We start from the raw sequence: 26,488 nt of genomic DNA, 5'->3' as shown, positions 1-26,488 counted from the left end.
CCACAAAAACTGAGCTGCATGTGAGCTGGACTATTCTCGTCTGGTTTCTAAAGCACAACTGTGTTCCAAAGGACAGTGTGAGCCTAAACACAACATAGATCACAGATCAGCACCACATTGTGAAATAGAATAAAGTCTTCTGTACATAGCACATGATGTGTTGATTGAGCAATGTTGGTATATAAAAAGAAAACAAATAGACGGTGAGCCTGTTTTATTTCTGACATCTTGGAGGGAAGAGAAGCTGCTAGCATCAGCCTAATGGCATGTTAGTCCTCCACTCCAGACCACTCCAGAAATAGGGGTTGTTGTTGTAAGGCGATCCACGAGATGGATGGAGCCATCTCCCCTCCTCCGTCCTCTCTCGTTTCTCATTGAGACTTTAGAGGTTCTCCCAGGTCTCTGAAGTGTCTGTTATGTGATTAGGGCATCAGCATGGCTTGTTTAGAGATTTTAAAAATGTTGTTGTGTCTGTAGTTCTCTGTTATGGTTTTACATAGGAGCTTGTCTTGAGGTTGAAAGCATAATCATGTTTTAGCTTAGTTTAGTTTATTTGCACATTTTCCAATGCTTGCAGGCCTTATGGGGGGGCGTGCCCATACAGAGCACGTTACCATTGGGAACGCATGGCCATTTGAAACATGTGGCCATTCAGAGCGGGCTCATAGCTTAGGCCCTGGAAGTGCTGCTTGCAGTGTGCGTTGCGTCGCAGTGCGTTGTGAGCTTGGAGATATGCTATTTTCACCAACTAGAGGTTCGGGCCGCTACGCAGCCCTCACACCTACGTCGCACTGTCAATCCTGAGTCAAATGAGTCATAGTGTCGGGGGGGGGGTTTACCCGTCTGTCTGTGTCCCCTTTGTGCCAATATACAGGTATGGAGATCTCTGTATCTGTCAGTCCTTTTATGCCCGTATATGGAGATCAGTATATGCCCATATATTGGCATGCTCATATATGGGCATATCAGTTGGATGGGCGGTTCCATCCATATATGCCTATATATGGACATATTTGGTTGGATGAACGGTTCTCGAGATATGCGAAGAATGGACAGACAGACAGACAGACAGACAGACAGACAGATAAAGATATTATGGGAATTTATAGATAGATTCATTTGCAGACAGCTGTCGTCCACACTGGCTCATCAGAAACGGCACTGATCATCTTCCACTGACAAGGATGCCATCTTCTCAGATCACAACCCTGTGCTCTGATTTTGGTATTAGGACGACGTTGGTGTCTGCATGTGGTTCCTGCACCTTGTCTGCATTATGTCTCTGTCAGGGTTTCATTGTGCAAGGACACATTTTAAAGAGCTTTTTGATTTCAGCTGCAGTGAATTATTATTTGACACAACAGATAGCAGTGTTTTTGAATTTATTATAAGTTGATACATACTCAGTTGGTTGAAACATGATGTTCCTCTTTTTTTTATTTATTGTGTAATACTTTTTTTAGTCAAAATATTGGCATCGATATTGACTGCTGGTAACAGCCTGACATGCCACAAAATGGGTAAACCAAATGTTCTTGAGACTTATTATTACCAGCCACGACAGAGTGCTTGGTATTGTTTTCACCTTGAGTCTGCGTGGGGTTTATTATGTCTGTGTACACTACAGTGTGGTCTGGAGGAGGGACAACATGCAATACAATACAGGTCTCCGTCCGGACGGAATTGAACCAGGGACACTGTGATTACGTCGTCGGCGCTCTATCTAGTCGGCTACCAATGCGAAGGAGGACACAGACTTTCAAGTTGTGTTTTGATTGCTTTGACATGTTACACACAGCAGCTGCTGGATAACTGTACAACATTAGCACACTAAGAGTGAAGGATGGCTGGATGCTGGTGGTTGTTCAGCTGCATCTGTCAAAGTCAGCTTTCAAGTCTTCTCAATCTACATTTATTTGTCCTGCCTTTGTACTGTGGCTTTGGTGTTTTACTGAAGTAAACAAATATCTTTCACTACTAAAGACATTTAGCAAACTAGGAACTGGTGGGGATCTTATTGGAAGGAAACGCATCTTCAGTCCCAGCAATTAGGTTGTGAAACTCTCCCTATAGCGTTGAGGTTGTGTGTGTGTTCTGTACATAGACCTGTACAGGTAGGTTAAATAGCGATAGGGTAAAATTTGATTTAATCATTCATTTCTTTGTAAGGTGGTTTTGATATTGACGCCAGAATCGACATAGTCGCTCGCATGTTGAGGCATCCTTTTTTTTATAATGTTCAAAGCAAGTAAAACCATGCTGAAACAACAAAATCAACTCTTCCTTTCTGGTGTTTAGTTAACATTCGCCAGTAATGTCTCCCCCCCCCCCCACAACTGTTTACTGTACATATCTTTCTTTCTTATTACTACTCGTGTATATGATTTTTTTGTGAATATTATTGCATATTATTGTTTGACTTTAAATGTCTCTATGAATTGAATACACAGGACCTTAACGGTAACAAGCCCAGAGGGCTTATCTGGGTTATCCTTTTAGCGTTCTTTTGTATAGATCTGTGCCACCGTGCCTCGTTTTTGCAAACTGTTAATAAAGTATTCAGTCAATCAAAAGGAAAGTACTGTGAGTGAAAACATGGTGAATAAATTCAGTCGAGATTATATAAATATCATTGGAAGTATGAATCAACTGTCATAGACCAATATAAAAAATGCAAACAGAATTCACCAGAATTATATATATTATTGAATCTGAACACTTACAGAATCGCAGTACAGACATGCCAAAGACAAGGCAATTACTTAAATACATATCAAATTGGCATCTAAGATATTCAACATTCAAGATTTTAAAAACGTTCTTGTCCATCTCATAGTGATAAAAAGTTCTCTTTATGTTGTTGCTCTCAAGAAAGAATAAATAACAAGAAAGAAAGAATAACATCGTATCAGGCAGTTCCTGACAACTCCCGTCCCTAACAGGCACTGCAAGTCATTTTGATTGAGCAAAAGAATAGTGCAACGTTTAGCCTTTCATCAACAAAAGGAAGTTGTTTGGAAACATGGAGATGAAAGCTCTGAGTGAAGACACCAGAAAGCGTGAAAGTCAAAATCCAGTCAAAGCTTTTTGAGAGGACGGCGAGGAAACTAGAGAGCAGGGTGATGACAGGAAATCATTTGAGAGAAGGGAAGCCGCTTAAGTTGAGACCAAGCCATGCAGAAACAGAGTCCTGCGGAGTCTGAGGGGCCACGCTGTCTTCCTCCTGGAGGGGAGCAGATTGAAGGACAGGAGAGAGACAGAGAGACACATGGAGAGAGAGTGAGAGAGGTCACATGTTGTCATTTAAATGTTACTGGTGTCCTCAGGCACAAGCCTCCTACTAATTGAATGGATGAGCGATTCGTGTAAGCTTTACACATCATGTATACTGTTGGTACTGTAGCTAAATCATCTCGGTTTTCCTGCTGCTGTCAGTGTCGCTGCATCATCCTTTTATTCATTCATTTTATATTCTTTTTATATTTAGGTTGTGAAGATGGCATATTTTATTGTTACACACTTAAAAACGCCACATTCACAGTGCAGACTTTTGAGCTGTACACGTAACATCCATGACATATTGGTCTCAATTTAGTTTACATACATACATTACACACACACAAACACACGCAACATTGTTTTCTTCTTATTGACAGACAGTGTGTGTGTATATACAGACGCACACACACACACACACACACACACACACACACACACACACACACACACACACGTACACACTCATTCATTCATCACTATCAGTGAGCTGATGAACTACTGTGTGTTCCTCACACCTCTAGGCTGTCAATGCGAACTGTATCCGTCTGGATGACAGATTGCATCCCTGAGGTGCTGAAGGTGAACATTAGATAAGTGTTTAGCTAATTCACAGGTTCCATGACGATAGAGTTAACCTCATCCCTGCTGTTGTCTAGAATAGATGAACTCTGCACTGACTGGACTAGACCAGTGGTTCTCAAAGTGGGGTCCCGGAACCCCCAGGGGTCCTTGAGGGGGTTCCAGGGGGTCCCCAGGAAAATGTGTTAATACAGCATCACAATCATTTTAACCATATTTTATACGTCGGCTATTCAAAAATAGCAGATATACAAGCTCGCAGCGCTTGTACATCTGCTATTTGTTAAACAATTGCAAGAAATTCTGATTTCTTTCTTTTTTACACAAATCTTCTCTTCTGGGGCTCCCTGGCACGAGGTATTTTCAGATGGGGGTCTGTGGCCAAATACAATATCAATTGAGCCACTGGAATAAACTATACTGTACCTATGCTCATTTCATTTCCATTTCTGACTGTGAGGAAAGGATGGTCACAGTCACACAACACACATAAGTATAAAAACATACTTATAATGCATTGTAATGTGCATATAGCACTGTCTAATTATAGTTATAAGAATTCATACTCATAATACTGTATAACAATAGTCATAACATAAAGAATTGTATAATGACTTATAAGGTGAAGTTTCATACTACTTTAGAATTGCTGGACACTTACAGACAATTGTTTTGGCAAGGATCATAGTCTATTATAATTCTCATAGTAATACATTATACAAATTTTATAATGTATTATAATCACTGTTTTAATGCATTATAGTATGATTATAAGTCACTATAAGTGGTCAATGGGTACTTAAAGTAAATTAATTACATTCTTGAAGGTGTAGGCAGAAACATTTTGTGTTTTTTTTTTCTTGCATAAATTGAATGCTATTTTTTTAACTTTTTTTACTTAAAGCAGCCAATGACCACTTACAGTATACTGACTTATAATCACATTATAATGCATTATAACGCCTTATACAATTATTATGATGTATTACGATTATGAAAATACACTATGATCTTGGCCAAAATGAAAAGTCAGTGAATGATCAATAATCATGAATTATTATGACCTTATAAGTCACTATAAAAGGTGGTATAATGTGTTATGATTGCAATATGAGTACGTCTGAGTGCTTATATCGGTAATTTTACAGTGTTATAAGACAATTACAATGTATTTATTAGACTTGACCTTATAAGTAATTATACAATGCTTTATAATGTGTTTTAATAGTGTTCTAAGCTGAGTATAATGCATTACAAGTATGTTCATAATGCATTATAGACATGGTATGCATAGCGAGTGTTACCAAACTATTTATAGAGCCTAGTTGAGCCACATGTACTATGCTTATACTTCTGTTTTTGAATGTGATAATTAGCTATGTAGTTAGTTAATCATAGAAGCGCTGAACCACAATTGAATGGCCAAAATGTTCTTGTCCTTGTTCAGGGAAAGGAATTCCTTGACAGTTATGTGGTTGTAAACAACATGGTTATGTAGATGTTACTTCATTATTCGACTTAGCTCTCTCTGTGTGTGTGTGTGTGTGTGTGTGTGTGTGTGTGTGTGTGTGTGTGTGTGTGTGTGTGTGTGTGTGTGTGTGTGTGTGTGTGTGTGTGTGTGTGTGTGTGTGTACACGCGTGTACGCGTGTCAAGTCTTCTTGTTTACTTTTCAATAAGTTAGACTCCTGCTGGCGATAAGCCTGTTGATTAAACACTTGTGTTTTTAACTCACCGTATCATTACCCTGCATCCCCAACACACCCTTTTACCCCAATGCTTCTGAACATTTATGGAAGTGCCATTCTGGTGCCAGTACAGTATGCCACAGTAAAGGGCAAGGAGGCAAAGGGGAATTTTCTGTGGCTTGGGTTTTGAGGTTGAGGTTTTACTCTGCCTGTTTATAGGCCGCCCCTCCCTCTCCTCGGGGCCCACAAGCTGTCAGATAACTACTGTAGTAACATATTATTTCTATAGTGTTAACTGAGGAAAGGTGTGGCTCTCCGGTACCCCATATGCTAACCAGCTGACTTTATCATAGGCTAATTCATAGGCCTTTAAAACATTTCTAGTAAAAATTATGTCTCCCAAAAAATGGCTGACAAAGCATTCTGATGCCATGCATTGTAAGCTTGTAGATTGGCTATTTTTGCTAATCATCGTATAACAAAGTAAAGGGCATAAGTGGTTCAGAGTGTCACCATTATTCAAGAAATATACAGTATGTGTCCACAACATAATATGCAACATACAGTATCTGTCTCGAGTATTGGAAGCAATGAAGAACTGCCTTTACCGTCTTTTACAGTACAGATTGTCATGTAACCTCAAATGTTCACCTTCAGCCGAACAGTCATTTCCAACCTATTCACCTGGAGTCTTTTCTGCTAACTAGCTTAACTGTATCATAGGCGAAATCATTTTTCTATTCTATTTAACAGCTTTCAACCTGACATCCATATTAACTCCATCGTTGGTCTCTCCTCCATCTCTCTGCCTCCAGTGAACAGAGTATCTGCCAGGCGCGAGCCTCGGTCATGGTCTACGATGATGCCAGTAAGAAGTGGGTGCCCATCAAGCCTGGCCAGCAGGGCTTCAGTCGCATCAACATCTATCACAACACTGCCAACAATACCTTCAGAGTGGTGGGCGTCAAACTGCAGGATCAGCAGGTGAGACCTTCAGACATGGTTTGAACAGGGCCGGATTACCCATAGGCCGTTGGGGGCGAGTGCCCTGGGGCACCAGCCAATGGGGGCACCAAAAAAAAGAAATGAAAAAAATATATATATATATTTATTTAATAACATAACCGTAACATAATCCTAGCCCTAACCCTAAAAACGAAATAAAGTAACCAAAAACCAAAAAGAAACTAACAAAATCGGCCCAAAAAACGAAATGTTTCGCGCGAGTGCGAAAAATGTTCGCACCCAGGGAGCAGGGGGGGAGCACTTCAATTTGAGGTCGCCCTGGGGCACCACATAGTGCTAATCTGGCCCTGGGTTTGAAACCTTTGTGCTACACAGAGGATAGAGAATAGCAACTGCATGTGGATCCCTTATGTTGAATGAAATATTAATTCATAAATATAATTCAGTTTTTTTTTTGGGTGCCCGCTGGCCTAGCGGTCCAGGCGCATACCACACATAGGCTCTAATGCGGGTTTCAATCCCGATCCCGACCGCCTTTGCTGCGTGTCACTCCCCGTCTCTCTCTCCCCGTTTCCTGTCCATCTCCACTATCTACTATCAATAAAGGCAGAAAAAATATATACTGTATATATAAAATTAAGTTTTAATATTTGTATTTAAAACTGAATTTGATATATATTTGTGTTATAAATATGTTTCACGACTGAAATTGATTACATAAAATATATGACTATGGATTTATGACTACTTGTAGATTGGCTATTTGAAGGATTATTTGTCGCTCTTTTAGAGGGACATTTTGTTGAATAGCTGAATATACGTTTATATACACTTATATCTTCTGCTAAGTGATGTCTCTTAGGTGCACAAGAGACTGTGATATTCTCCCTTTTTTTGCAAGCATCTTATCTATATTTGATTTTGTTGTGCTGTTATCTAACTTTTTCCTTTTGTTTCTTTTTCTATTCTTAAGACAATATTTTGTAAACTGCAAATCGTTGGAGCGTGTAGGGAAAAACATTTCAGACACTCTTTCACGCCTGTTATCTCGTGATGTGACACTACAGTTGAAGTTGTAGTTGCGTCCTAGAGGGTTTATCTGTTCTTTCCTCCCTGTCTCCTGCCCCCACCACCAACCCCCTGAAGGTGGTGATCAACTACTCCATAGTGAAGGGTCTGAAGTACAACCAGGCCACCCCAACCTTCCACCAGTGGCGTGACGCTCGCCAGGTCTATGGGTTGAACTTTGCCAGTAAGGAGGAGGCCACCACCTTCTCCAACGCCATGCTGTTCGCCCTCAATGTCCTCAGCTCGCCTGACGGTGGAGGTATGTTTCCTGGCAGTTTATTTATCTGTCAGTCATGTGGCTTTAAGCCCACTTCAAACCAAAGATTTGCAACGAGACAAAACTGCTTCAAACAACTTTGTTGTATGACGGATGGTGTCGCGGGTCGGAAATAGCGTCACATTTTTTAAGCGTTGTGAGATGATTGATTGACTTTTTTTGACGCATGACACCGAACGGAGCATAAGTTTAACGGCGCACAGCGGCCTGAATTTCCCCTTACTTGTAACAGACTGTGTTACAAGTAATGTCCATAATACGAGTTCAAAGCACTATTAGTAGTAGTAAGTAAATGAAGTGTAAAAGACTAATAAGTGTGGTGAGTGATCATAGTATATCCAGTTTTTAAATGCACCTTCCCTGGTTAGCTAGGTAGGATATAGTATGTCTATGTTGCAGCCCAAAACAGAAATATACAGAATCTAGAATATACAAAAAAGAATGTATTAAGATGTATTTGCGAATGAAGTTATAGAATATACATACATTAATGCAGCAGAAAAAATAGATAAATTAGCGACCAAGTAAAGTAAATTGCATGTTTAACTCTGATCATGTATTTATCCTGCTGGGGTACTGTGCTCGTTTTACATGGTACGTTTGTGCTTTAGTTAATCTCCTGGAAGTGATAGAAGCTCTTTTTACGTGGTATGGTTGTATGTTAGTTAATCTTCCGGAAGGAAGTAATACAGTAGAAGGTCTTTTTTGTACGTGGTGTGGTTGTATGTTAGTTAATCTCTTGGATGAAAGAGATAGAATCTCTTTTTACACGGTATGGTTGTACGTTAGTTAAGCTCTTGGAAGGAAGAGATAGAAGCAGTTTTTACCGAGTATTTTTGTACGTTGGTTAAGCTCTTGGCAGTGTTGTAAAGTAACTAAGTACATTTACTCAAGTACTGTACTTAAGTACAATTTTGAGGTATTTTTTTCCTTTACTGGAGTATTTCCAATTTTCAGTACTTTTACTTCTACTCCACTACATCTCAGAGGCAAATATTATACTTTTACTCCACTACAATTATTTGAAAACTTTAGTTACCTAGTTACTAGTTCCCACTTCAGCCCTATATACATTGCGGCCATTTGAAAATAGCCGATCTACAAGCTCTTGGATGAAAGCGATAGATGTTATTCTAAGACATTTTCAAATGTCAGGGTCAAATGTAATGGCCCAATTCCAGGGAAGATGTGTATTGGGCTATTCTGGACTGACATGTTTTATATGTAGCGAGTCCAGTTTATTCAAATGTATCAGGCGAGATGAATCAATCACAGCACTTCAAGTGTCCAGTCTCCTTTAATGAATCCGACACTGCTTTAAATCAGCATAATCAGATTATTGTATTCACGTTGCTTGAGCATATTAGGTTCCATTGTCATGGATACACGTTTAATCTTATGCTATAACACTTTATTTTCACAATCACAAAAGAGCTTAGATGTATGTGGTACAAATGTTAGAAATAGTCAGAGAGATAGCAACTGTTTTGAGAGATTAGGGATAGAAATAATTTGGTTGATATTGCACATTTGTCTTAGACAAATTTGTCTACATACAAATGAATACTGGCTTCAGCTATTCTGAGTGTTCCCGCAATGTCCCTATTGATTTAATGGTCTATTAGAGCTGCTGTGTGTGATCTCATCTGAGCTGTATTGCCCTCTGCTGGTTATTGATGCATACTGCAGATAGGCTTTACTCTTTGTTAGAATAACAAAGCTAAGAGAAACCTGACAAAAATACTAATGTCAGTTGGAACTTGGAAGCTCTTGATTGGGGAATCTGTGATACAATCTCATTCCAAAGTGTTTATTGTTGCAATACTGTCAACCTTAATAAAAGTAAAAGTAGTGCCTTGTGGTCTGGAAGTGCCTTGTGGTCTGGATAACAATGGAACCAGTATTTGAGGGACACGTGATTGTTGAATGTGCAGTATTTAAGGCTGCTTTGAAGATGTGACCCATTATACGTTATGTTGGGACTCAGACCTGCATCTGAGGCCTGTCTCTGCTCTTACTTTACTAAACAGCTCTGGTTACAAGCTACTTTTAAGCTGTGTGTGTGTGTGTGTGTGTGTGTGTGTGTGTGTGTGTGTGTGTGTGTGTGTGTGTGTGTGTGTGTGTGTGTGTGTGTGTGTGTGTGTGTGTGTGTGTGTGTGTGTGTGTGTGTGTGCGTGCGCGTGCGCCAGCACACATTTTTATGTCCAAGTCCAGGAGGTAATATTTGTGAGCGTGTAGCTCCGGTGTCATCCTGTTCTGTCCTGGTTGCTTTCCTATTGGTGCGTGGCCCGGCTAAAATACCCCATGGAGCCTTCCTGTCTTGCCCCACCATGCTCACATGCTGCCTCTACCTTTTTGGGGGAGCATTTGGATGTGGCACCATGGGCCTCCTCGTGCAAACCCAAGGTGTCTTGGAATACAGCGTTGCTCCTGCATGCAAAACTACCTACCTCTACAGTCACCGCTGTCCGTATTCTTTCCTGTCAACCATTGCCCCTGCCGGACAACCAGGCTCCTCACTTCCTGTTGTCCCAGTTAGCCGCCTGACATCCGGCACAGGGAGTAACATTTGTATAGAAGTCTACGTATCATAAAGCAGTGCTGGTATAGAGGAAGCGGTGACATCAGTGCAGGGGACAGTAGGGCCGGTACATCGGTGCACAGGAGGGTGCCTCACCATGCTGACTCCAGACATGTCACCTGGTGTTCTCAGAAGAGTTTCTTCAACCATTATCACCCTCAGTAAGTACTGTAACAATCAAGAAATGTAAGCAGTAGCCACAACAACATGTTGTCTTTGGGAATGGCACGCTTGTCAAAGATAACTACATTAACCCTGTCCGGGGTGTCCCTATTTTGGGAACATTTAACCAATCAACCATAAAAAACTAAAAAGAGGAAAAAATTGCAAACAAATTTGCTATTTGTCCGACAAAGTATGTAGGACTTAAGTGTTTAATCGTTGCCCATGACCCCATTCTGTGATGTGAAGGAGATGATATACATTACATTACATTGAACCTGTCCACAAATCCAATGAAGGTGTGGTGGATATCTCTGTTATGTTACTTATTTTCTTCTCTGAATCGGTCAGAATCTGCTTTTCTAATGAGAAGCGGTATTGGGACGGTCAACAGAGATATGCAAAACATTGAACTGAATATCATGCCTAGAATAACTTCATAACAGATGTATTTGGCTGGAGGTTTGAAGATATCTCGCCTTCCCCATGGAACACAAAAAGATAGGAATAGAGGTGTGTGTGTGTGTGTGTGTGTGTGTGTGTGTGTGTGTGTGTGTGTGTGTGTGTGTGTGTGTGTGTGTGTGTGTGTGTGTGTGTGTGTGTGTGTGTGTGTGTGTGTGTGTGTGTGTGTGTGTGTGTGTGTGTGTGTGTGTGTGTGTGTGTGTGTGTGTGTGTGTGTGTGTGTGTGTGTGTGTGGGGTCCAGCTCCTGGCTTCACATCTAGGGGAGCTGTTGATAGCAGTTGGGTAATGATCATACAAGCATGCCTGCATGAAAACGGAAAGAGAGAGAGAGCATCATAGACAACAATCTCCTTGGCATCACACACAAACACACACTCAAAAGCAAACGCATACAGTATACAGTACTACACAGCAGCACTGGCCTTGTTTATTCCCCCGTGTTCTCTATACTGTGGCTGCAGGCCTGATCAAGCCCTCTCCTCCCCTGGGCTGTCTCTTTTTCCTTAACCTTTACCATAGCAACAACTATGTCCACATCAGTCAGTAGAACCCACACACACACACGCATGCATGCACACACGCGTACGCACACACACACACACACACACACACACACACACACACACACACACACACACACACACACACACACACACACACACACACACACACACAGTACTGCATAGATCAGGAAGATAATTGTCTCCTTAACAACTGTCTCGTTAATATGTGCAGATGGGCTGTGAAGTGTTTATAATCACCCCAGGTTGTGTTTAAAGACTTAAAGCTTTTTGGTGAAAAGATTGTGATGGTTAATGAGAGATGGCAGTCGGTCACTGCAGTGAACACGTTGACTGAAATCTTGGCTATGTCATTCATTTCCACTGTGTCTCGTGTTTTGACATGTCATATTTGTTTGACTCTGGCATTGCAGCAGCACAACATCAACATTGTTGATTGTAAATATTCATTAAAGCGAATTTGTGTTGATGCAACAAAACCATGCTGTTAGTGTTGCCGTAAACAAAGAAATGTATCTGGGGGCACTTGTGCTGGCACCAACATATAATATTATCAAGCTTCTCAGAATAGGAGAAGACAAGACGCTTTAAAACACTTTGCTTAATCCTAGAACAGCAGTGTGTTCTAGGAGTTCTAGGATCAGCAAGCAATGTCTTTTAAAGCGTCTCTCTTTCTAATGATCTGAACAGCAAAACTTATACTAGTTTAGTTCTGTTAGAATATAGTGCTTAGTAGTCTATGTAGATGATTAGTAATTATATCACTGTCCCATCTCTCTCCTGGCTTATGAAAAAAGCTGATTTACAAGCTTTTTTTAAACGCATCACATTTTGACACATTGTGAGCTTCAGTTCAGTTTTTGGCAAGCGACACCGTTGTACGATGAAGTATAAATGAGGCTTTAGATAGAGAATCTCTGTGCCACAGTGTGCAGAATATTTGCTAAATTTAGTGTGTAGCTGTGCCAGCGGAGCAGATAATTACCATGAGCTAACGAGCGGAGTTCAGAGGCATGTCACGGAGGGGAAATGCATCTCCCAGGCATCTTCTCTCTTTCTCAGCGTGCAGCAGCAGAACAAAAGGATTCAGTCAAACAAGTCGACTACAGCAGATGAAGCACTGTCTTGACACACCAGACCAGATTTCTAATAATCAGCGCCCAAATTGACACTTAAGTCCAATTCATACTTCGGTGTGTGCCGAGAATGGCAGACCTACAGTACAGTAGAAGCTCACAACTACAAGCTTGTGAGCTTGTAGGTCTGCTATTCTCTGCCATTGGACCATAAATTAGGCTTTACAGACAAATACAGACGTTTCAACAGTTATGCCGTCAAAGCTGGTTCGTGTTGAATCTGCGGCATCCTTATTTACTGTAGGCTAACTCTTCCCTCATGTTGACTAAAACCACTGTCCCACCCCACTGCCGCTGTGCTCCAGACACAGCAGAATGGAAACATCACCCACGTGTGTTCTTGGTGTCACGGTGGGCGTTGAAGTTGAAGTTTAATGACTGGTATGCTGGCTATGTGTTAACTGCTCCCCCTGATGCTCCCTGTTTATAGTCAGCTCAGAATAGGGACTCTAACTTAGTCAGCAGGGGCCCCCCCTGCTGAGTGAGGGGAAGGTGGGGGGTGACCATCACTCTGCACGGAGGTAACAATTTGTTAGTCACCTCAGGTCAACAAGCACATCGCTAAACACATCACTTTAATGATAATATATTTGTATGCATAATCTCTAATAATAATAATAATAACTCTTTATATTACTAATACTAATTTATATAGAGCCTTTCAAAAACTAAAGGACACTTTACAATTAGAATAATAAACAAACTATTTGCCAAAAGCCTGAGTGAACAAGTGACTTGAAAGAGTCCAATGTTGGCGTCTGGCGAATCTCCATGGGGAGAGAGTTCCAGAGGGCAGGGGCTGCCACACTGAAAGCTCTATCGCAGAGGGTCCGCATATTGGTGTGAGGGATGGCGAGGAGCCCTAAGTCTGAAGACCGCAGGTTCCGCACTGGGGTGTAATCCTGGAGGAGGCCTAAAGACCTCTACACACTGCCCGACATTTGAAATGGTCGGCGAGTGAACAGATCGTTAAGCATTTCACATTGCACGAGTTTCTCTCTTGAAATCGGGCTAAATATATCGTTGTGATTCTCGCACGATAGATTGGTCGCCGACAGGGGTTCACTGATTACAAGATATTTCACCACGATGTGATCCCGACCCAATACATACTTTTTTTGTTCCAAACGTCTCACGAAAACGTGAAAGGCTCCCGTGATATATGCGCGAGACCGAGACAGGACACTAATGATTGACATTAAATAATTCTCAATTTCTCTGTATTTCTCTCTCTCTCTCACTCTCCCTCTCTAAAAAGTCAACCAGAGTCCAATTCAGATCAGAAGCAGTGTTGCCGTGTCCGCTTATTATAAGCGAGTTTCTTGTAAAAAATATTGGTGGTTGCATTTCTTTTTAGCTTATTTCCGAAGTGTAGTTGCTTATTTGGCTTTATTTCTTAATGTTGCTTTTTTTCTTTGAAAATAGTTGCGACGCATTGTGAGCTTGTAGATTTTATTTGTATATAGGTTTAAAGTGCTCATGCTGCCTATAGTCGCTTTTGTTGGGCTTGTTTTCATAGACCTGGTTCGTTATTTCTCGCGCAAAACCTGACAATACTGTTCAGAGATACGTGCGTCACACACACACACACACACACACACACACACACACACACACAGCTCTCTCTCTCTCTCTCTGTCTGCAAGCCCTATTCCTCAAACAGCCCCATCGTCGTGCAGGCTCGCTCACTCTATCAATCTGTTTATCATGTTTAAACTAATACAGCAGGACTGGACTGTCTGTACGGTAATATTGCGGTTCTATGCGGGAGGACTAGCCAAGGTGCGTCTCTGTTGTATTAGACTCAACAGTGAATCATGCTGATAATAAAATAGTTTTCCCACCAGCTACCTCGCTGGCTGGTACTGTGCTTTGATTGGCTGTAGCACGGCTCTCATCGGATCCAACAAGCCCAAATATCCAAAATGCTAGAAAAGTAAATATTATCGGGAACCGCTCGCCGAGCGCAATTTATCGGGGTGTTTCTTCTCGGAGTACCTTACACACTGCGCGATCAACACCTCGCCGAGGAACGCCCAATCTGGACTGAGATCGGTGGTTTTCTCGGCGATCACCAAAAAATATCCCCGAGAGCCAAATCGGACGGTGTGTAGAGGCTATAACAGGTACCGTGGGGCTAGGGCATGGAGTGCTTTTTTTAGATGAGGAGGAGCAGTTTGTAGGTGATGTGGAACTTAACCGGAAGCTAGTGTAGGTGTTTGAGGGTGGGGGTGATGTGCTCCAAATCTATATCCATCAGGGACTAGTGTAGGCTATACAGTGCTGCGTTACTGCTCGTTATCGAGCCTGGCTCTTTAGCCGACTGGCAACGTATGCGCCATCGGATCCAGGGGTCCCGGGTTCGCCTCCCGGCCGAGACTACTCTAGTATCTGTGTGATTTGGGGCCCTTTGCTATTTGCAAATTTATATTGTAATATAAATCTCTTCTATCTGTGTTGTCAGTGTTCATTTGCTACGTAATTGCACTCCCTTAATTCAATTACTCTGGTTTCTATACTGCTGTGGTTGAAACTCCTGTGGTTAGCATCATTAGATTATGAACAGAATAATAACAGCTTGCTTGGCCCTCCAGGGCAGAGTCACCGTATCTCATGTGATGCCTGCTGAGGTCTGCTCTTTCATTAAACTCTGCCTCTTACACGACACTCATGTACCGCATCTGTATAATATGAACCTAATATCATTTCAGAAGTACATGTCAGATGACCATTCTCCGACAGAATCTCACCCGCTACTCACCCTGGCACGTACAGAGTGCAGATTGAGTTGTTTCACTTGCTAATTCAGTTGTTTATTCTCCGGTAAAACGTGTTGATCTCAGGCACTCGGGTGGCGCAGAGATAAAGTTCCGGCCCTCCCCTGCAGACTATTGGGTTTGAATCCTTCACGCGCCTCCGGCTTGGATGGGCGCTCCCATGAACACAATTGACCCTGTTTGAGGAGGGTGAGAAGCTGGTCGGGAGAGCAATGTCTTGGTGCAATCTCCTTCAAGGTGCCTGTTCAGCACGGAGAGGAACTAGGTCAGGTCGTGTGTTCCTCCGCACACGTTACGCCTTCCCGGTGAAACTCCTGAGACGCGTACACTCTCCCACATAACTAACTGTAGGGGTTAGCAGTGTGTGGGGAAAATTGACAGTTGGCATAACGACTAAATTGGGAGAAAAAGGGGGGAAAGATTGAAAAAAGAAAAGTTTGGGGGAAAAAACGACAACACCATGTTACTCTCTAATCACAGTGACTTACAGTAATTTGTTTACGTTAGTGTCCTATGCAAAATAATACAGGATACAGACAAAACAATTTGCATTCATGGGTCAGCATACTGTAGAACACATGAACAGCTGTGGTGTGTTCTACCGTGGTACGCTGTATACGCCGTATGGCCTGCATATTTTTTTCGTCGCCACCGTATACATTCAAAAACAGTTCGAACCGGCGTATCTGATACGTTGATACGCATCTGATACGCTGCACCCAGGAGTGGCTGGGCTGGGGGGCGCAGCAATACAAACAGCAGGAATGTGGTCTGACCGTCTGACTAGTCTAACTCTGAGGTGAAGGCTTATCATGTGCGTGGCTATTGTTCTTGGGGTGATAATTAATGGCTACTGGCGAAGGAATTCACACATTTCAACGACCTGCCATTCACTTCATTGAACGTAGGTCACTGAATTGAGTACTTCATTAGTATTCAAATTGCGCATCATAGCACAGCAAAATCTTGAATCTTCAATACAGTTTGTGTCTTCAATGCCAAGTTAATACTATTCTGTAATAGATACAGGAAGGCCTAACCAGCATTTATTTATAACAATCCTTGCACTTCTATGGTAATATATTAAAAAAAAATGCATCCAAGGCCAAACGCAGCTCCGAAGTGGTTGAGTTACAGGGTGATTAACATTAGAAACAGTAGAAAATCAGTACAAAGCATATTGTAAGTGTACTCAGTGTTATTGTGAAACTGGGCCTGAGTGGGCCTGGCCGAGTTTGTGTGGGGCAGAAACGCGTGCGGAGCGCGAGCAATTTTTTTACATTAATACATTTTACGCGCGTGTGTGCCGTGCGTGTGGGAGGAACTGGGGGGGAATTGTTATAGTATACCCTCCAAAAAAATCTAGAACACACCACTGATGAACAGCATAATTATAAAGGCCTGCAAACTTCTTATTTCAATCAATCTTATTTATTTGGTGCGAGGACTAATGTATTCTGTCTTGCTAATTGATGTAAGGGCAAAATAGGATATGATGTTACAACAACAACACAACAATGTGGGCACAATGATGTGGGCTCTTATGTAAACAAAACCAGCATGATGCAGCTGATGCAGGATCATGCTGCAAAGAGTTTAATGAGGTGATTATTACAGTCTGGTAGAGAGAGAAGAAAGGTGGAGGAGGGAGAGATGAATGAAGGGATGCAAAGAAGAGAAGGAGAGCAGCTCATTATCAGGAAATGATACATATGGATATTCAGTGGAGGAGAAGAAGGGAGATTTGTTTGTGCTTTGCTAATGTAAAAATGGTCCTGTTGCATCAATAAACCACATCAACCCTAGCGTTACTATTTTGGGGCAAACATTCAGCGAAAATAGCAGATCTACAAGCTCACAATGCATCGAGGTGGGAGGGATCAATAATGAAAGAATGTGAACAGGAATGTGAGAGGTAGATAAACCCCCTAGCACTCCTCTTTCCTTGTATCACTTTGTTGCTACTGTAGTTACACTGTCTATGCAGATCTACTTTGGTTTCTTGCTCACATGAGTCTTGTTATTTAGATTTGATTTTGCTTGAACACAAATGTTAGGAATGTTCTTTGGATGGTTTTTTTGCATTTTGTTTAGACAGCTGATAGGTTTGAGGACCTGGTATCCTAGTTTCTTTGATGCACGGAATAGTTTTCTTTGCACTCTATGTGTGCAACTGTTTACCCTGTCGTTTGTTGACTAGGGTCCATGCATAATTTATACGGAGAAAGAAATGATAAAGAGGAAGGATAAAGGCTGATTTATACTCTGTCATATGACGTATCACATGCAGAAAATAGCAGATATACTGTACAAGCTCACAACACACCGCGGCACGTACATCTACAAAGTTCAGCACGCGACTCCATCATATGACCGATTATAAATTAAGCAAAATTGTGACAAAGATTGGGTAATACATGGCAACATTTGGGTGGAGGTGGAAGTGACGGAGGTGAAACGGAGGATGATGTTGAGAGAGGGAATGGAAGAAGGCAGAGAAGGAGGGAGGAGTGCAGATGGATGTCACACCTCAGCTGAATGATGACACATGACCTCACCTCAATTTATAGAATTTACTGACTGTCAGTCAGTGTTATTTCTGTTAGGTCATATCTGGTCTCTCTCTCTCTCTCTCTCTGATGTATTCATGTACATTACTTTTTGACTTTGCGTAGCGGCTACTGCAGAGATCGTGTTTGTGTGAAATTATTTTTGCTGTTATGGTCTGTGATGTTATATTGTTGAGGTTGTTCATGTCTGACCACCTCTTCACTCAAAAATCCTACGAGAAAAAGGGCTATCTGTAAACAAAATGCCTAGACGCGTTACCCTTATTCTCTTATTACTCTTATCATCTAGCCCATTGATTCTCAAAGTGGGGTCCGGGGATCCCCAGGGGTCCTTTGGGGGGATACCAGGGGGTCCCCAGCAGAATTAGTTAATACAGCGTCCCAATGATTTTAACCCCATTATCCATATGTTATACTTTGGCTATTCAAAAATAGCAGATATACAAGCTTGTAGCGCGTTATCGAGTGCCTCTACGAGCTTGTAGATCTGCTATTTTTGAAAAATCTTGAAAATGTGTGTAAATATTTTTTTTTTTTAATGTTTAACACATCGACCGCCAGAGGTTAATCTCATAATGTACTCACCAGTGCCAAGGTGTTATTGTTGTTTTTTTGATTTTTTCATGTCGCCATAGATCTTGTTAAAATCCTTAAGATTGAGCCGTACACGGTCTGTTTACATCGGCGACATCCCACTGTATCTCCCAGTGAAAACTACGTGTCAAACGGGGCATTCATGTTGTAGTTAGAGCGGATTACGTTAAACAGTGATATGCGAGGAGAAAAAACTACAGGAAGAGAATTGAGTTTCAGTTTCGTCTGTAGAACGAGGGCGGACGTGATCGTCAAAACCGGATCCCAAATAATTCTGTTTCCGGTCATCAAACCGGAAACGGAAGTGGATCAAAAAATTCCGAAAGTGCACCTGGAAAATTTTAGCGCGAAAAGACCGTGGACCGTAGGGCTACGGTCTCGGCGCTTAACAGTTGGATTTAACGGATCGTAGGACTACGTTCTTGGCGGTTAATGTGTTAAAGGCGAACATTTTTAACAAAAATCTTTGCTTCTGGGGGTCCCTATCACAACATATTTTTAGGTGGGGGTCCATGACCACATACATTATCAGTTTGGGGGGCCTTGGCACGAAAAAGTTTGAGAACCACTGATCTAGCCACATAATTCAAAGCAGAGTGAATGACAGATTAGTCTATCATTCCGCCTGTTGAGACGTTATTAGGAGAATCCACTGGCTGATGTTTTTCAACTGAGTGCTACGGTCGCCTATGATCATACTATTATTACCGGTATGTCTCTTACAGGTCCAGTTGTCCAGCGCCAAAATGGTCCATCCTCAGAGGACGCCGATGCACAGAGGAGGTAAGGAAACCTCTGACCAGTGGTGGAAAAAGTACTAACATTACTTAAGTAAAAGTATCAATACTGCAATGTAGAAATAAAGTAAAAGTCCGGAATTCAAAATTTACACTTTACTGCATGTCATCCCCTCTCTCTTTCCTGTCTCTCCCTGTCTTGGTGTAAAATAAAGCATAAAATGCCAAAACAATGTAATGATAATAATAAATACATAAATAAAATAATCTCTATAGCAAACAAAGGCTTATGATATTAACACATCTTGTCAACATGATAATCTTCACAGATCAACACTTTTTTACAATCGAGCCACACAGGAAATGAATATACATTTAAAAAAGGCGGCTTAAAAAAATTATGTCATAGAACAAAACATGATTTTATGTTAACCACAGACCTTAGTTTCTGCATAAATTGAAAATCCTATGGTAAAAAGCTTTGGAACCATAGCACCCATAGTGAACTCTGACCGTGTTTAAGCACTACAACTGTAACACGCTATTGGCAGTGATCGTGGGTGAGAAGCTGGCAGGGATTTTGTCCTTGCACTAGCGATTCGATTCCCACTGGTCACTCTGTTAGGCATTGACAGGAACTGGGGAAGATAAAGCAAACCTCTGCACAGTGGTGTTAAGTAACTAAATACATTTACTCAAGTACTGTACTTATGTGGCCTGATTATCAGACTGAAGCTTCGCAGTTCACTCAGTGGAGTGGGCGGGGTCTATGGTCTGGAGCCAGGCTAGGACTGAAGTACAATTTTGAGCTATTCTTTTATTTTAGTGGAGTATTTCCAATTTTCAATACTTTTACTTCTACTCCACTACATCTCTGAGGAAAATACTGTACTTTTACTCCACTACAATTATTTGAAAACTTAAGTTACTAGTTACTTTTTAGATTTAGATTTGTATTACTAAACATTAACCACTTAAGCTCTATATTAATTAATTAATTAATTTTAAAATAGTCGATCTACAAGCTCACAACGCATCACAACGCGGCGCGTTGTGACCTTGTAGATCTGCTATTTTCAAAAGATTTTTATACATTTACATACATACATTTCGAAAACTTGAAGTGGGACATTCTGCATAATGACTACTTTTACTTTTGGTTCTTTAAGTATATATTGATGCCAATACTTTTGTACTTTTACTAAAGTAAATTCTAAATGACTTTTACTTACTCAAGTAAAAAATGTTCCACCACTGACTCTGCATTCTTTGCACTCTCCTTCCTCGCTGTCTACTCTCCACAAACCAACAGTGGAAGTTGTCAGTGACAGGGACCACCCAAGTAGACATTGCTAAATTGGGAGAAGCGTACAAACAATTGTTCGAAAAAAACAAAAACAAAAAAACACAGACCACATGTATTTTTGGATTACAATAGAACACATCAACAGAAAACTGCAATTAAAACACTGAACAATAACACTAAATAAGACGCACATTTTCATTCATTCCATTCATTGATATACATGTACACATATGTACACATATTTTAAATGTGTCATATTCTTTCTTGTCTGTAGGATGATGGAACAACATCAGATGCAGGCGCACAAGGAGAGAGAGCGACGAACATCAGGATCAGGTGAGGCCTAAACTAACATGCCCACGCCTACTGTACCTACATACATACTGTAGTGTGTACACACACGCACGCACGCACTCACACACTTCTTATTGAGGACAACTCCACACCTTTGGCCTGGATACACAAACGGACACTCTCGACGACACAAGACTGTCAACAACAAACATTTGACAATGCACTTAAGTTGCCAAGCGACAGATATTTACTCTGCTGTAAACAGTGCTCAATACTTTCACTCTGCAAACAGATGAAGTCATCGATAATGTCAGAGTCCCAGAACGCTGTTTCCTATGGAAACGTCGAAATCGAACAAGGGTGCAGTACTGTAGCTCCTAGATGTGTGTGTTGGATCCGCCCTTTAGGTTCACCCACTTCTTCCTTGTTGGTATGCTGTTTATGCTGTTTGCTCGTCCGTGCACACCTGCCAACACTGATTATGACCCCTTAAACACCATAAACACAACCATAAATACCCTCCTCTTCCCCTATCAGTATTTTTATTGTATTATCCTCCCTGCCCCTGCAACATGCCCTGCACTCCATCTTGTTCTTCCAGCTACTGTTGGTGGTGCTGGTGAAATGTCACATGCGTTCTGGCTCAGTCATGTTGCATTCTGCTGCTTCTTTTAGTTTGATGCTGTTTTTTTAATTATTTCTTATTTGCTGTTGTTTGCTTCTATTTTTTCGATTGCTCCTGATTATTTTATTTTTTTCTCATCGTGCTCGGTTGCTTGGTTGATTGCTTTTCATTCTTCTCACGTTTATTCTCTGTTTCTTTTTGTTTTTTCTTTGTTTGTTTGCCTGTTTGTTGCTTCCCTCTCTTCGCCTGTATCTCCTCTTCCTCTCTCTTGTTTCTGCCTTGCACTTTTTCTCTCTCTCTGTCTCTCTCTCTCTCTCTCTCTCTCTCTCTCACTCTCACTCTCACTCTCACTCTCACTCTCTCTCTCTCTCTCACACTCTTTCTCTCCTCTTTCTGGCCGTCACAGTCGTTTCCACCCTCCAATACAAAGTGTCCACAAACCCCGTCCACCCAGACACTCCTCCTGAGTACAGACAGTTCCGTGCTAGCACACTCCCACACAACCTGCCTCCCTCCTACGTCCGCGTGGCGTCCGCCTCCCCTCCTTCTTCCTCGGCCTCCTCCTCCTCTCCCTCCCAGGAGAGAGAGGGTGGCGGCTCGGCCAGGGAAAAGGCCCAGCTCTCCTCCCAGCTCTCCACCTCCCTGGCCTCGGCCTTCTCTCCGGTGCAGACCGGGGTGAACACCCAGGGCCGCCAGGTTCGCCAGATCCCCTTGTCTCCGCCCGCGGCCGCCCGCCACCTTCACCAGCAGCACCAGGACATCATGCTGCCCCCTAAACACGGCACCTGGTCTGCCTCTCACATGCACCATTACATGTACGGCCACGCGCCCCCGTCAGCCTCTCCCCCCGTCATGATGGCCGTGCACGTGAAGCAGGGCCTGCCTCCGCAGCCCGTCCTCCCCGTGGCCCTCCCCCTGCCGCCGCTGAGCTCCAGAGCCAAGCCCCCTCCGCTCGACCCGAGCATGGCGGCGGCCCCCCCACCAGCACCCCCACCACCAGCCCCCGCCTCACGCCAATGGCCAATCGGAAGACTACTACTCCCCCCATTCCCAGCACCTGCCGATGACCCCGCAGTACTGCGAGGCGGTTCCCCTGCCTCCTCTGACAGGTCAAACGGCCCCAGGCCCCGCCTCCAGCCATCCCCAGTATCCATCCAGCTTCCACCCTCAGCAGCAGCAGCAGCAGCAGCAGCAGCAGCAGCAGGTGTACCAGCAGCCCCCCTCTTCCTCCTCACCCCCCTCTTACACTGCCATGTCTGACGGGGGCTCGCTCAGGAAGACACCCTCTCCCCCCGTCCCCCTGCAGGGCCCCTCCGTGGCCGCCAGTAAGTATGATGAGGAGAGAGGAGGAAGGAGACTCTCCGCAGAGGGATGTGTGTTTGTGTGTATGTTTGGCGCAGACACGTGCACAGGTGGGCGCTATTGAACTTTACCCATTCCACCTCATGATTAGACATCTCACTCATTACATTATACAAACCCACAAGAGCCTAAAATTTATGTTACATGCATATACATCAGCCCTGTGAACTAATGACGAGCCATGCTGAACATGACCTGATCTTTACCAGTTAGTGTTAACCAGATCATAGGGTATGTTCTTTTATCAACCAATTCATAAATGTCCCACTCTCCCACTGATGTGCTCTTGAGCAAGGTACTTAACATCCAACTGTTGCCAGGTACCTCTCAGAGGTGCGTGCGTGCATGTGTGTGTGTGTGTGTGTGTGTGTGTGTGTGTGTGTGTGTGTGTGTGTGTGTGTGTGCGAGCGTGTGAGTAGGAAGTAAGCTGTTAAGCCTTTCCTGGGCGAAAAGGTTAATAAAATAATCAGTTTATTTAGCTTTTAACTTGTCCTCTTTGTTCTGTCCGCTTCCAGGTCCCCCTGTCTCTGCAGGTCACCCATCATCTCTGCTGTCTGTGGCCCCACCTCCAGCCCCAGCCCTTGCACCTTGCATGGCCGGCCCTCCGGCCCCACCACCTCCTCCCGGACCCCCGCCTCCGATGGCAGTGCCGCCGCCCATGCCCCCTCCACTGCCTGCCTGTGGAGGGCCTCCGGGAGGGGCGCCTGGACCTGGACAACAGCCCTCAGGATTGGCTGCTGCGATAGCTGGAGCCAAACTACGCAGAGTACAGAGGGTATGTATATCTGTCTGGTGTCCATAATCTCTTCCCTTAGGACAGTGATTTCCAACCTTTTTCCCCTTCTTTGCATCTGACAAAATCTGAGACCCCCACATTTGCGCATAAACACACACTATATACTTCTCATACACACACTATATACCTATTAACACGCACTATATACTTCTCATACACACAATATATACTTATAAACGCGCACTATATACTTCTCATACAATGAATAGCGTTGCAACATGTTCTTTTCTTGGGGGGGGGGGGGGTTGCCTCCGAACAGACAAGGCCTCGCGCAGCCTCATGCCCCCTGTGATCTTTGGCTGGACTCCAGGTTGGGAAACTGCCTCAGAGGATGATCACACCGAGATGTGTCACTAGTAATGTTTCGCCAGCAAAACCACTCTTGCACTGTGTGTTGGGTTTTTCTAGCAGTTTTTAGACTTACATAAAATGTACAATATTCTCAACTTTTCAGCGCAAGGCAGTGAGTCGCTCTGTTCCTGCCTGTTTTGATGCCGGTAGATGTGGTAGGAACAATTACAAATGCAGATGAAAGTTTAGTATTAGACTCAAGGCGATGCGCTGTTTTAAGCATTTTTAACGCTTGTGCATCTTCTTCATCAGAGAGGGAGATACCGTACTTTGGATTCTAACCTCAGATTGACATTTGACTTTGACCTACCGATAGAAACACAAAGGGAGCAGACATTCTTAGCTGGGACCGGGGTTGTTTTCAGTGACTCCTAATCCAGAGAGTAATATATCAGAGTTGAACTCACAAAAGACGTGTCATACACGATATGTGGCTGAAACCCCATCTTGGCATCTTACAAACAACTCCAGACACTGTTAGTCTATTTCTGATCTTTTGGTTCCACCCTCTGTATTCCGCAGGATGAGAGCAGTCCACCTGGTTCTAGTGGTTCCAAGTCTGACTCCAACCGGTCCAGTGGTGGCAGTGGAGGAGGTGGAGAGGGACAGGGACTGATGCAGGAGATGAACGCTCTGCTAGCGCGCAGGTAAAACCATTACAGAACCCCCAATAAGATAGGTGTATGTAGACCAATCTTGATACCTTAGACTGGTTTGTTTACATTACACTTTAAGTTTTTACAGGCTCATTTATTTTGTCTCTGTTCACAATTATATACTGTAAGCTACTTAACAATATATATCAATCTCAAGAAGGTAGTTTTAACATATTATGTGTTCACCACCAATCAGAGGATGGTCTGCTTATGTCTCTTTTTTCATGTCTATAACGTTCACTTCACAGACGGAAAGCTTCAGAGAAACCAGATGAGGTACAGTATGTCCCTGATTCTTGTCTAAAAACACTTTGTTGTCTTGTCTGTGAAACTGTAAGGGCTACACTATATAATCCCCAGGAAGTGTACCATGTTTAAAAATCATAAAGTGTTTTGTCATCATCCAATATTCTTTCCTTTACAGGACGACTCCAGTGGCCGCCAGAACTCGACAGGTACACTTCTTCAGTTGAGTTTTGTAGCCCGAGTCTTCTTTCCATAAAACGTAAATGTTGGATTTAAAGACCTGCTTGAAATTGTCCCCCCAGATGCTGTGAAGAAACCATGGGAACGATCTAACTCTGCAGAAAAGTCATCGTTGGTGTCAAGGTCAGTAAATGGGTAAGAGCTGAGAAAAGTCTACTCTGTAAGCTCAATGGAAAAGAAAGTGTGACACCATTGTATGAGACATGATGGGGATGTGGTCCTCAGCTTTCTCTGTGGGTGCTCCAGCCCTGACGCACCCACGGAATCAGCATCTACAGCGCTGTAGTTATTACTTTCAACATACGGTAGTCAAACAACATGAATGATTAAATGGCAAAGTCCCTCCTTTTCACCAACTTAAAATGTATTCCAGTCAGTGAACGCCTATGACCCAGCGGGGGACGACCCATAACACTCCATTATGCAGGTTTTATTATGCAACTACTTATGTGGCATTCCTATTTTGGGCAGGTTAATATAGAAAAAATCATCAAAAATGTCCTTTTTCATAAATATCGAAAATAACCGATCTACAAGCTCGTAGAATAGATCCGCTATTTTCCCAGCACAACATCATTGTATGATATCTTTTGCTGTTTTGTGTTGCAGAGTGAGACCCATCGGTAGCACCAGTGATGCAGACACAGAGTTTGACAGGATGAAACAGGTTTGTTAGCCAACCTTATTTTTTGGCAAATTGGAATGATATTATACATTATATACAGGGGGGGGGGGGTTCTTTGTCACTGCACTACCTACTCCTACAGGTTGGTCTAGGGGTGTTGAACTGAGGAACACCCCTAGTGTGTTCCTACGTCCTCCCATTGAAGCTCCTCACTGGCAGAGGCAAAAGGGAGGCAGACGATTTCATGAGTATGAGAGGAGGCACATAGTTTCAATGCCGTCTTATGACCAGTCAGTCCCAAAACCAACCAGTAGGGGTCAGTAGACTGAGGAAGACCTTGGTTCTAGAAACATCACCTTTGGTGGTAATTTAATCAATATAGCATGTAGTTGTAGACTCTATTTTTCGGTTTCCACGTAATGTTTGGACGTACATGCTTTTATAAACGTATTGCATTATACAGTGCACCCAATACTGAAAAAGAAACAAACACAAAGTTTATGCTTTTTCAGGAAATCTTGGATGAAGTTGTACGTGAATTGCATAAAGTGAAAGATGAGATAATTAATGGTAAGTGATTCTCAACCTTTT

General features: G+C 42.7%; 1 protein-coding gene across 1 annotated transcript in view; it reads left to right on the top strand.

Moving 5' to 3' along the window:
- The window catches only part of evla (Enah/Vasp-like a), a 47,044-nt gene that overhangs the window by 18,406 nt on the left and 2,150 nt on the right, over positions 1-26,488 (top strand). The window contains 13 exon segments of the mRNA XM_080413288.1: positions 6,360-6,528; positions 7,657-7,837; positions 19,385-19,442; positions 20,977-21,038; positions 22,028-22,598; positions 22,600-22,946; positions 23,499-23,758; positions 24,653-24,777; positions 25,035-25,062; positions 25,211-25,241; positions 25,335-25,395; positions 25,882-25,939; positions 26,410-26,467. Of these exon segments, the coding sequence (XP_080269414.1) occupies positions 6,360-6,528; positions 7,657-7,837; positions 19,385-19,442; positions 20,977-21,038; positions 22,028-22,598; positions 22,600-22,946; positions 23,499-23,758; positions 24,653-24,777; positions 25,035-25,062; positions 25,211-25,241; positions 25,335-25,395; positions 25,882-25,939; positions 26,410-26,467 (2,009 nt within the window).

Source organism: Gymnoscopelus braueri (genome assembly GCF_963280865.1).
Source record: "Gymnoscopelus braueri genome assembly, chromosome: 19".
Lineage (NCBI taxonomy): Eukaryota > Metazoa > Chordata > Actinopteri > Myctophiformes > Myctophidae > Gymnoscopelus > Gymnoscopelus braueri.
Note: the sequence above shows the minus strand (reverse complement) of the source record. Positions and strands in the feature narration are given on the sequence as shown.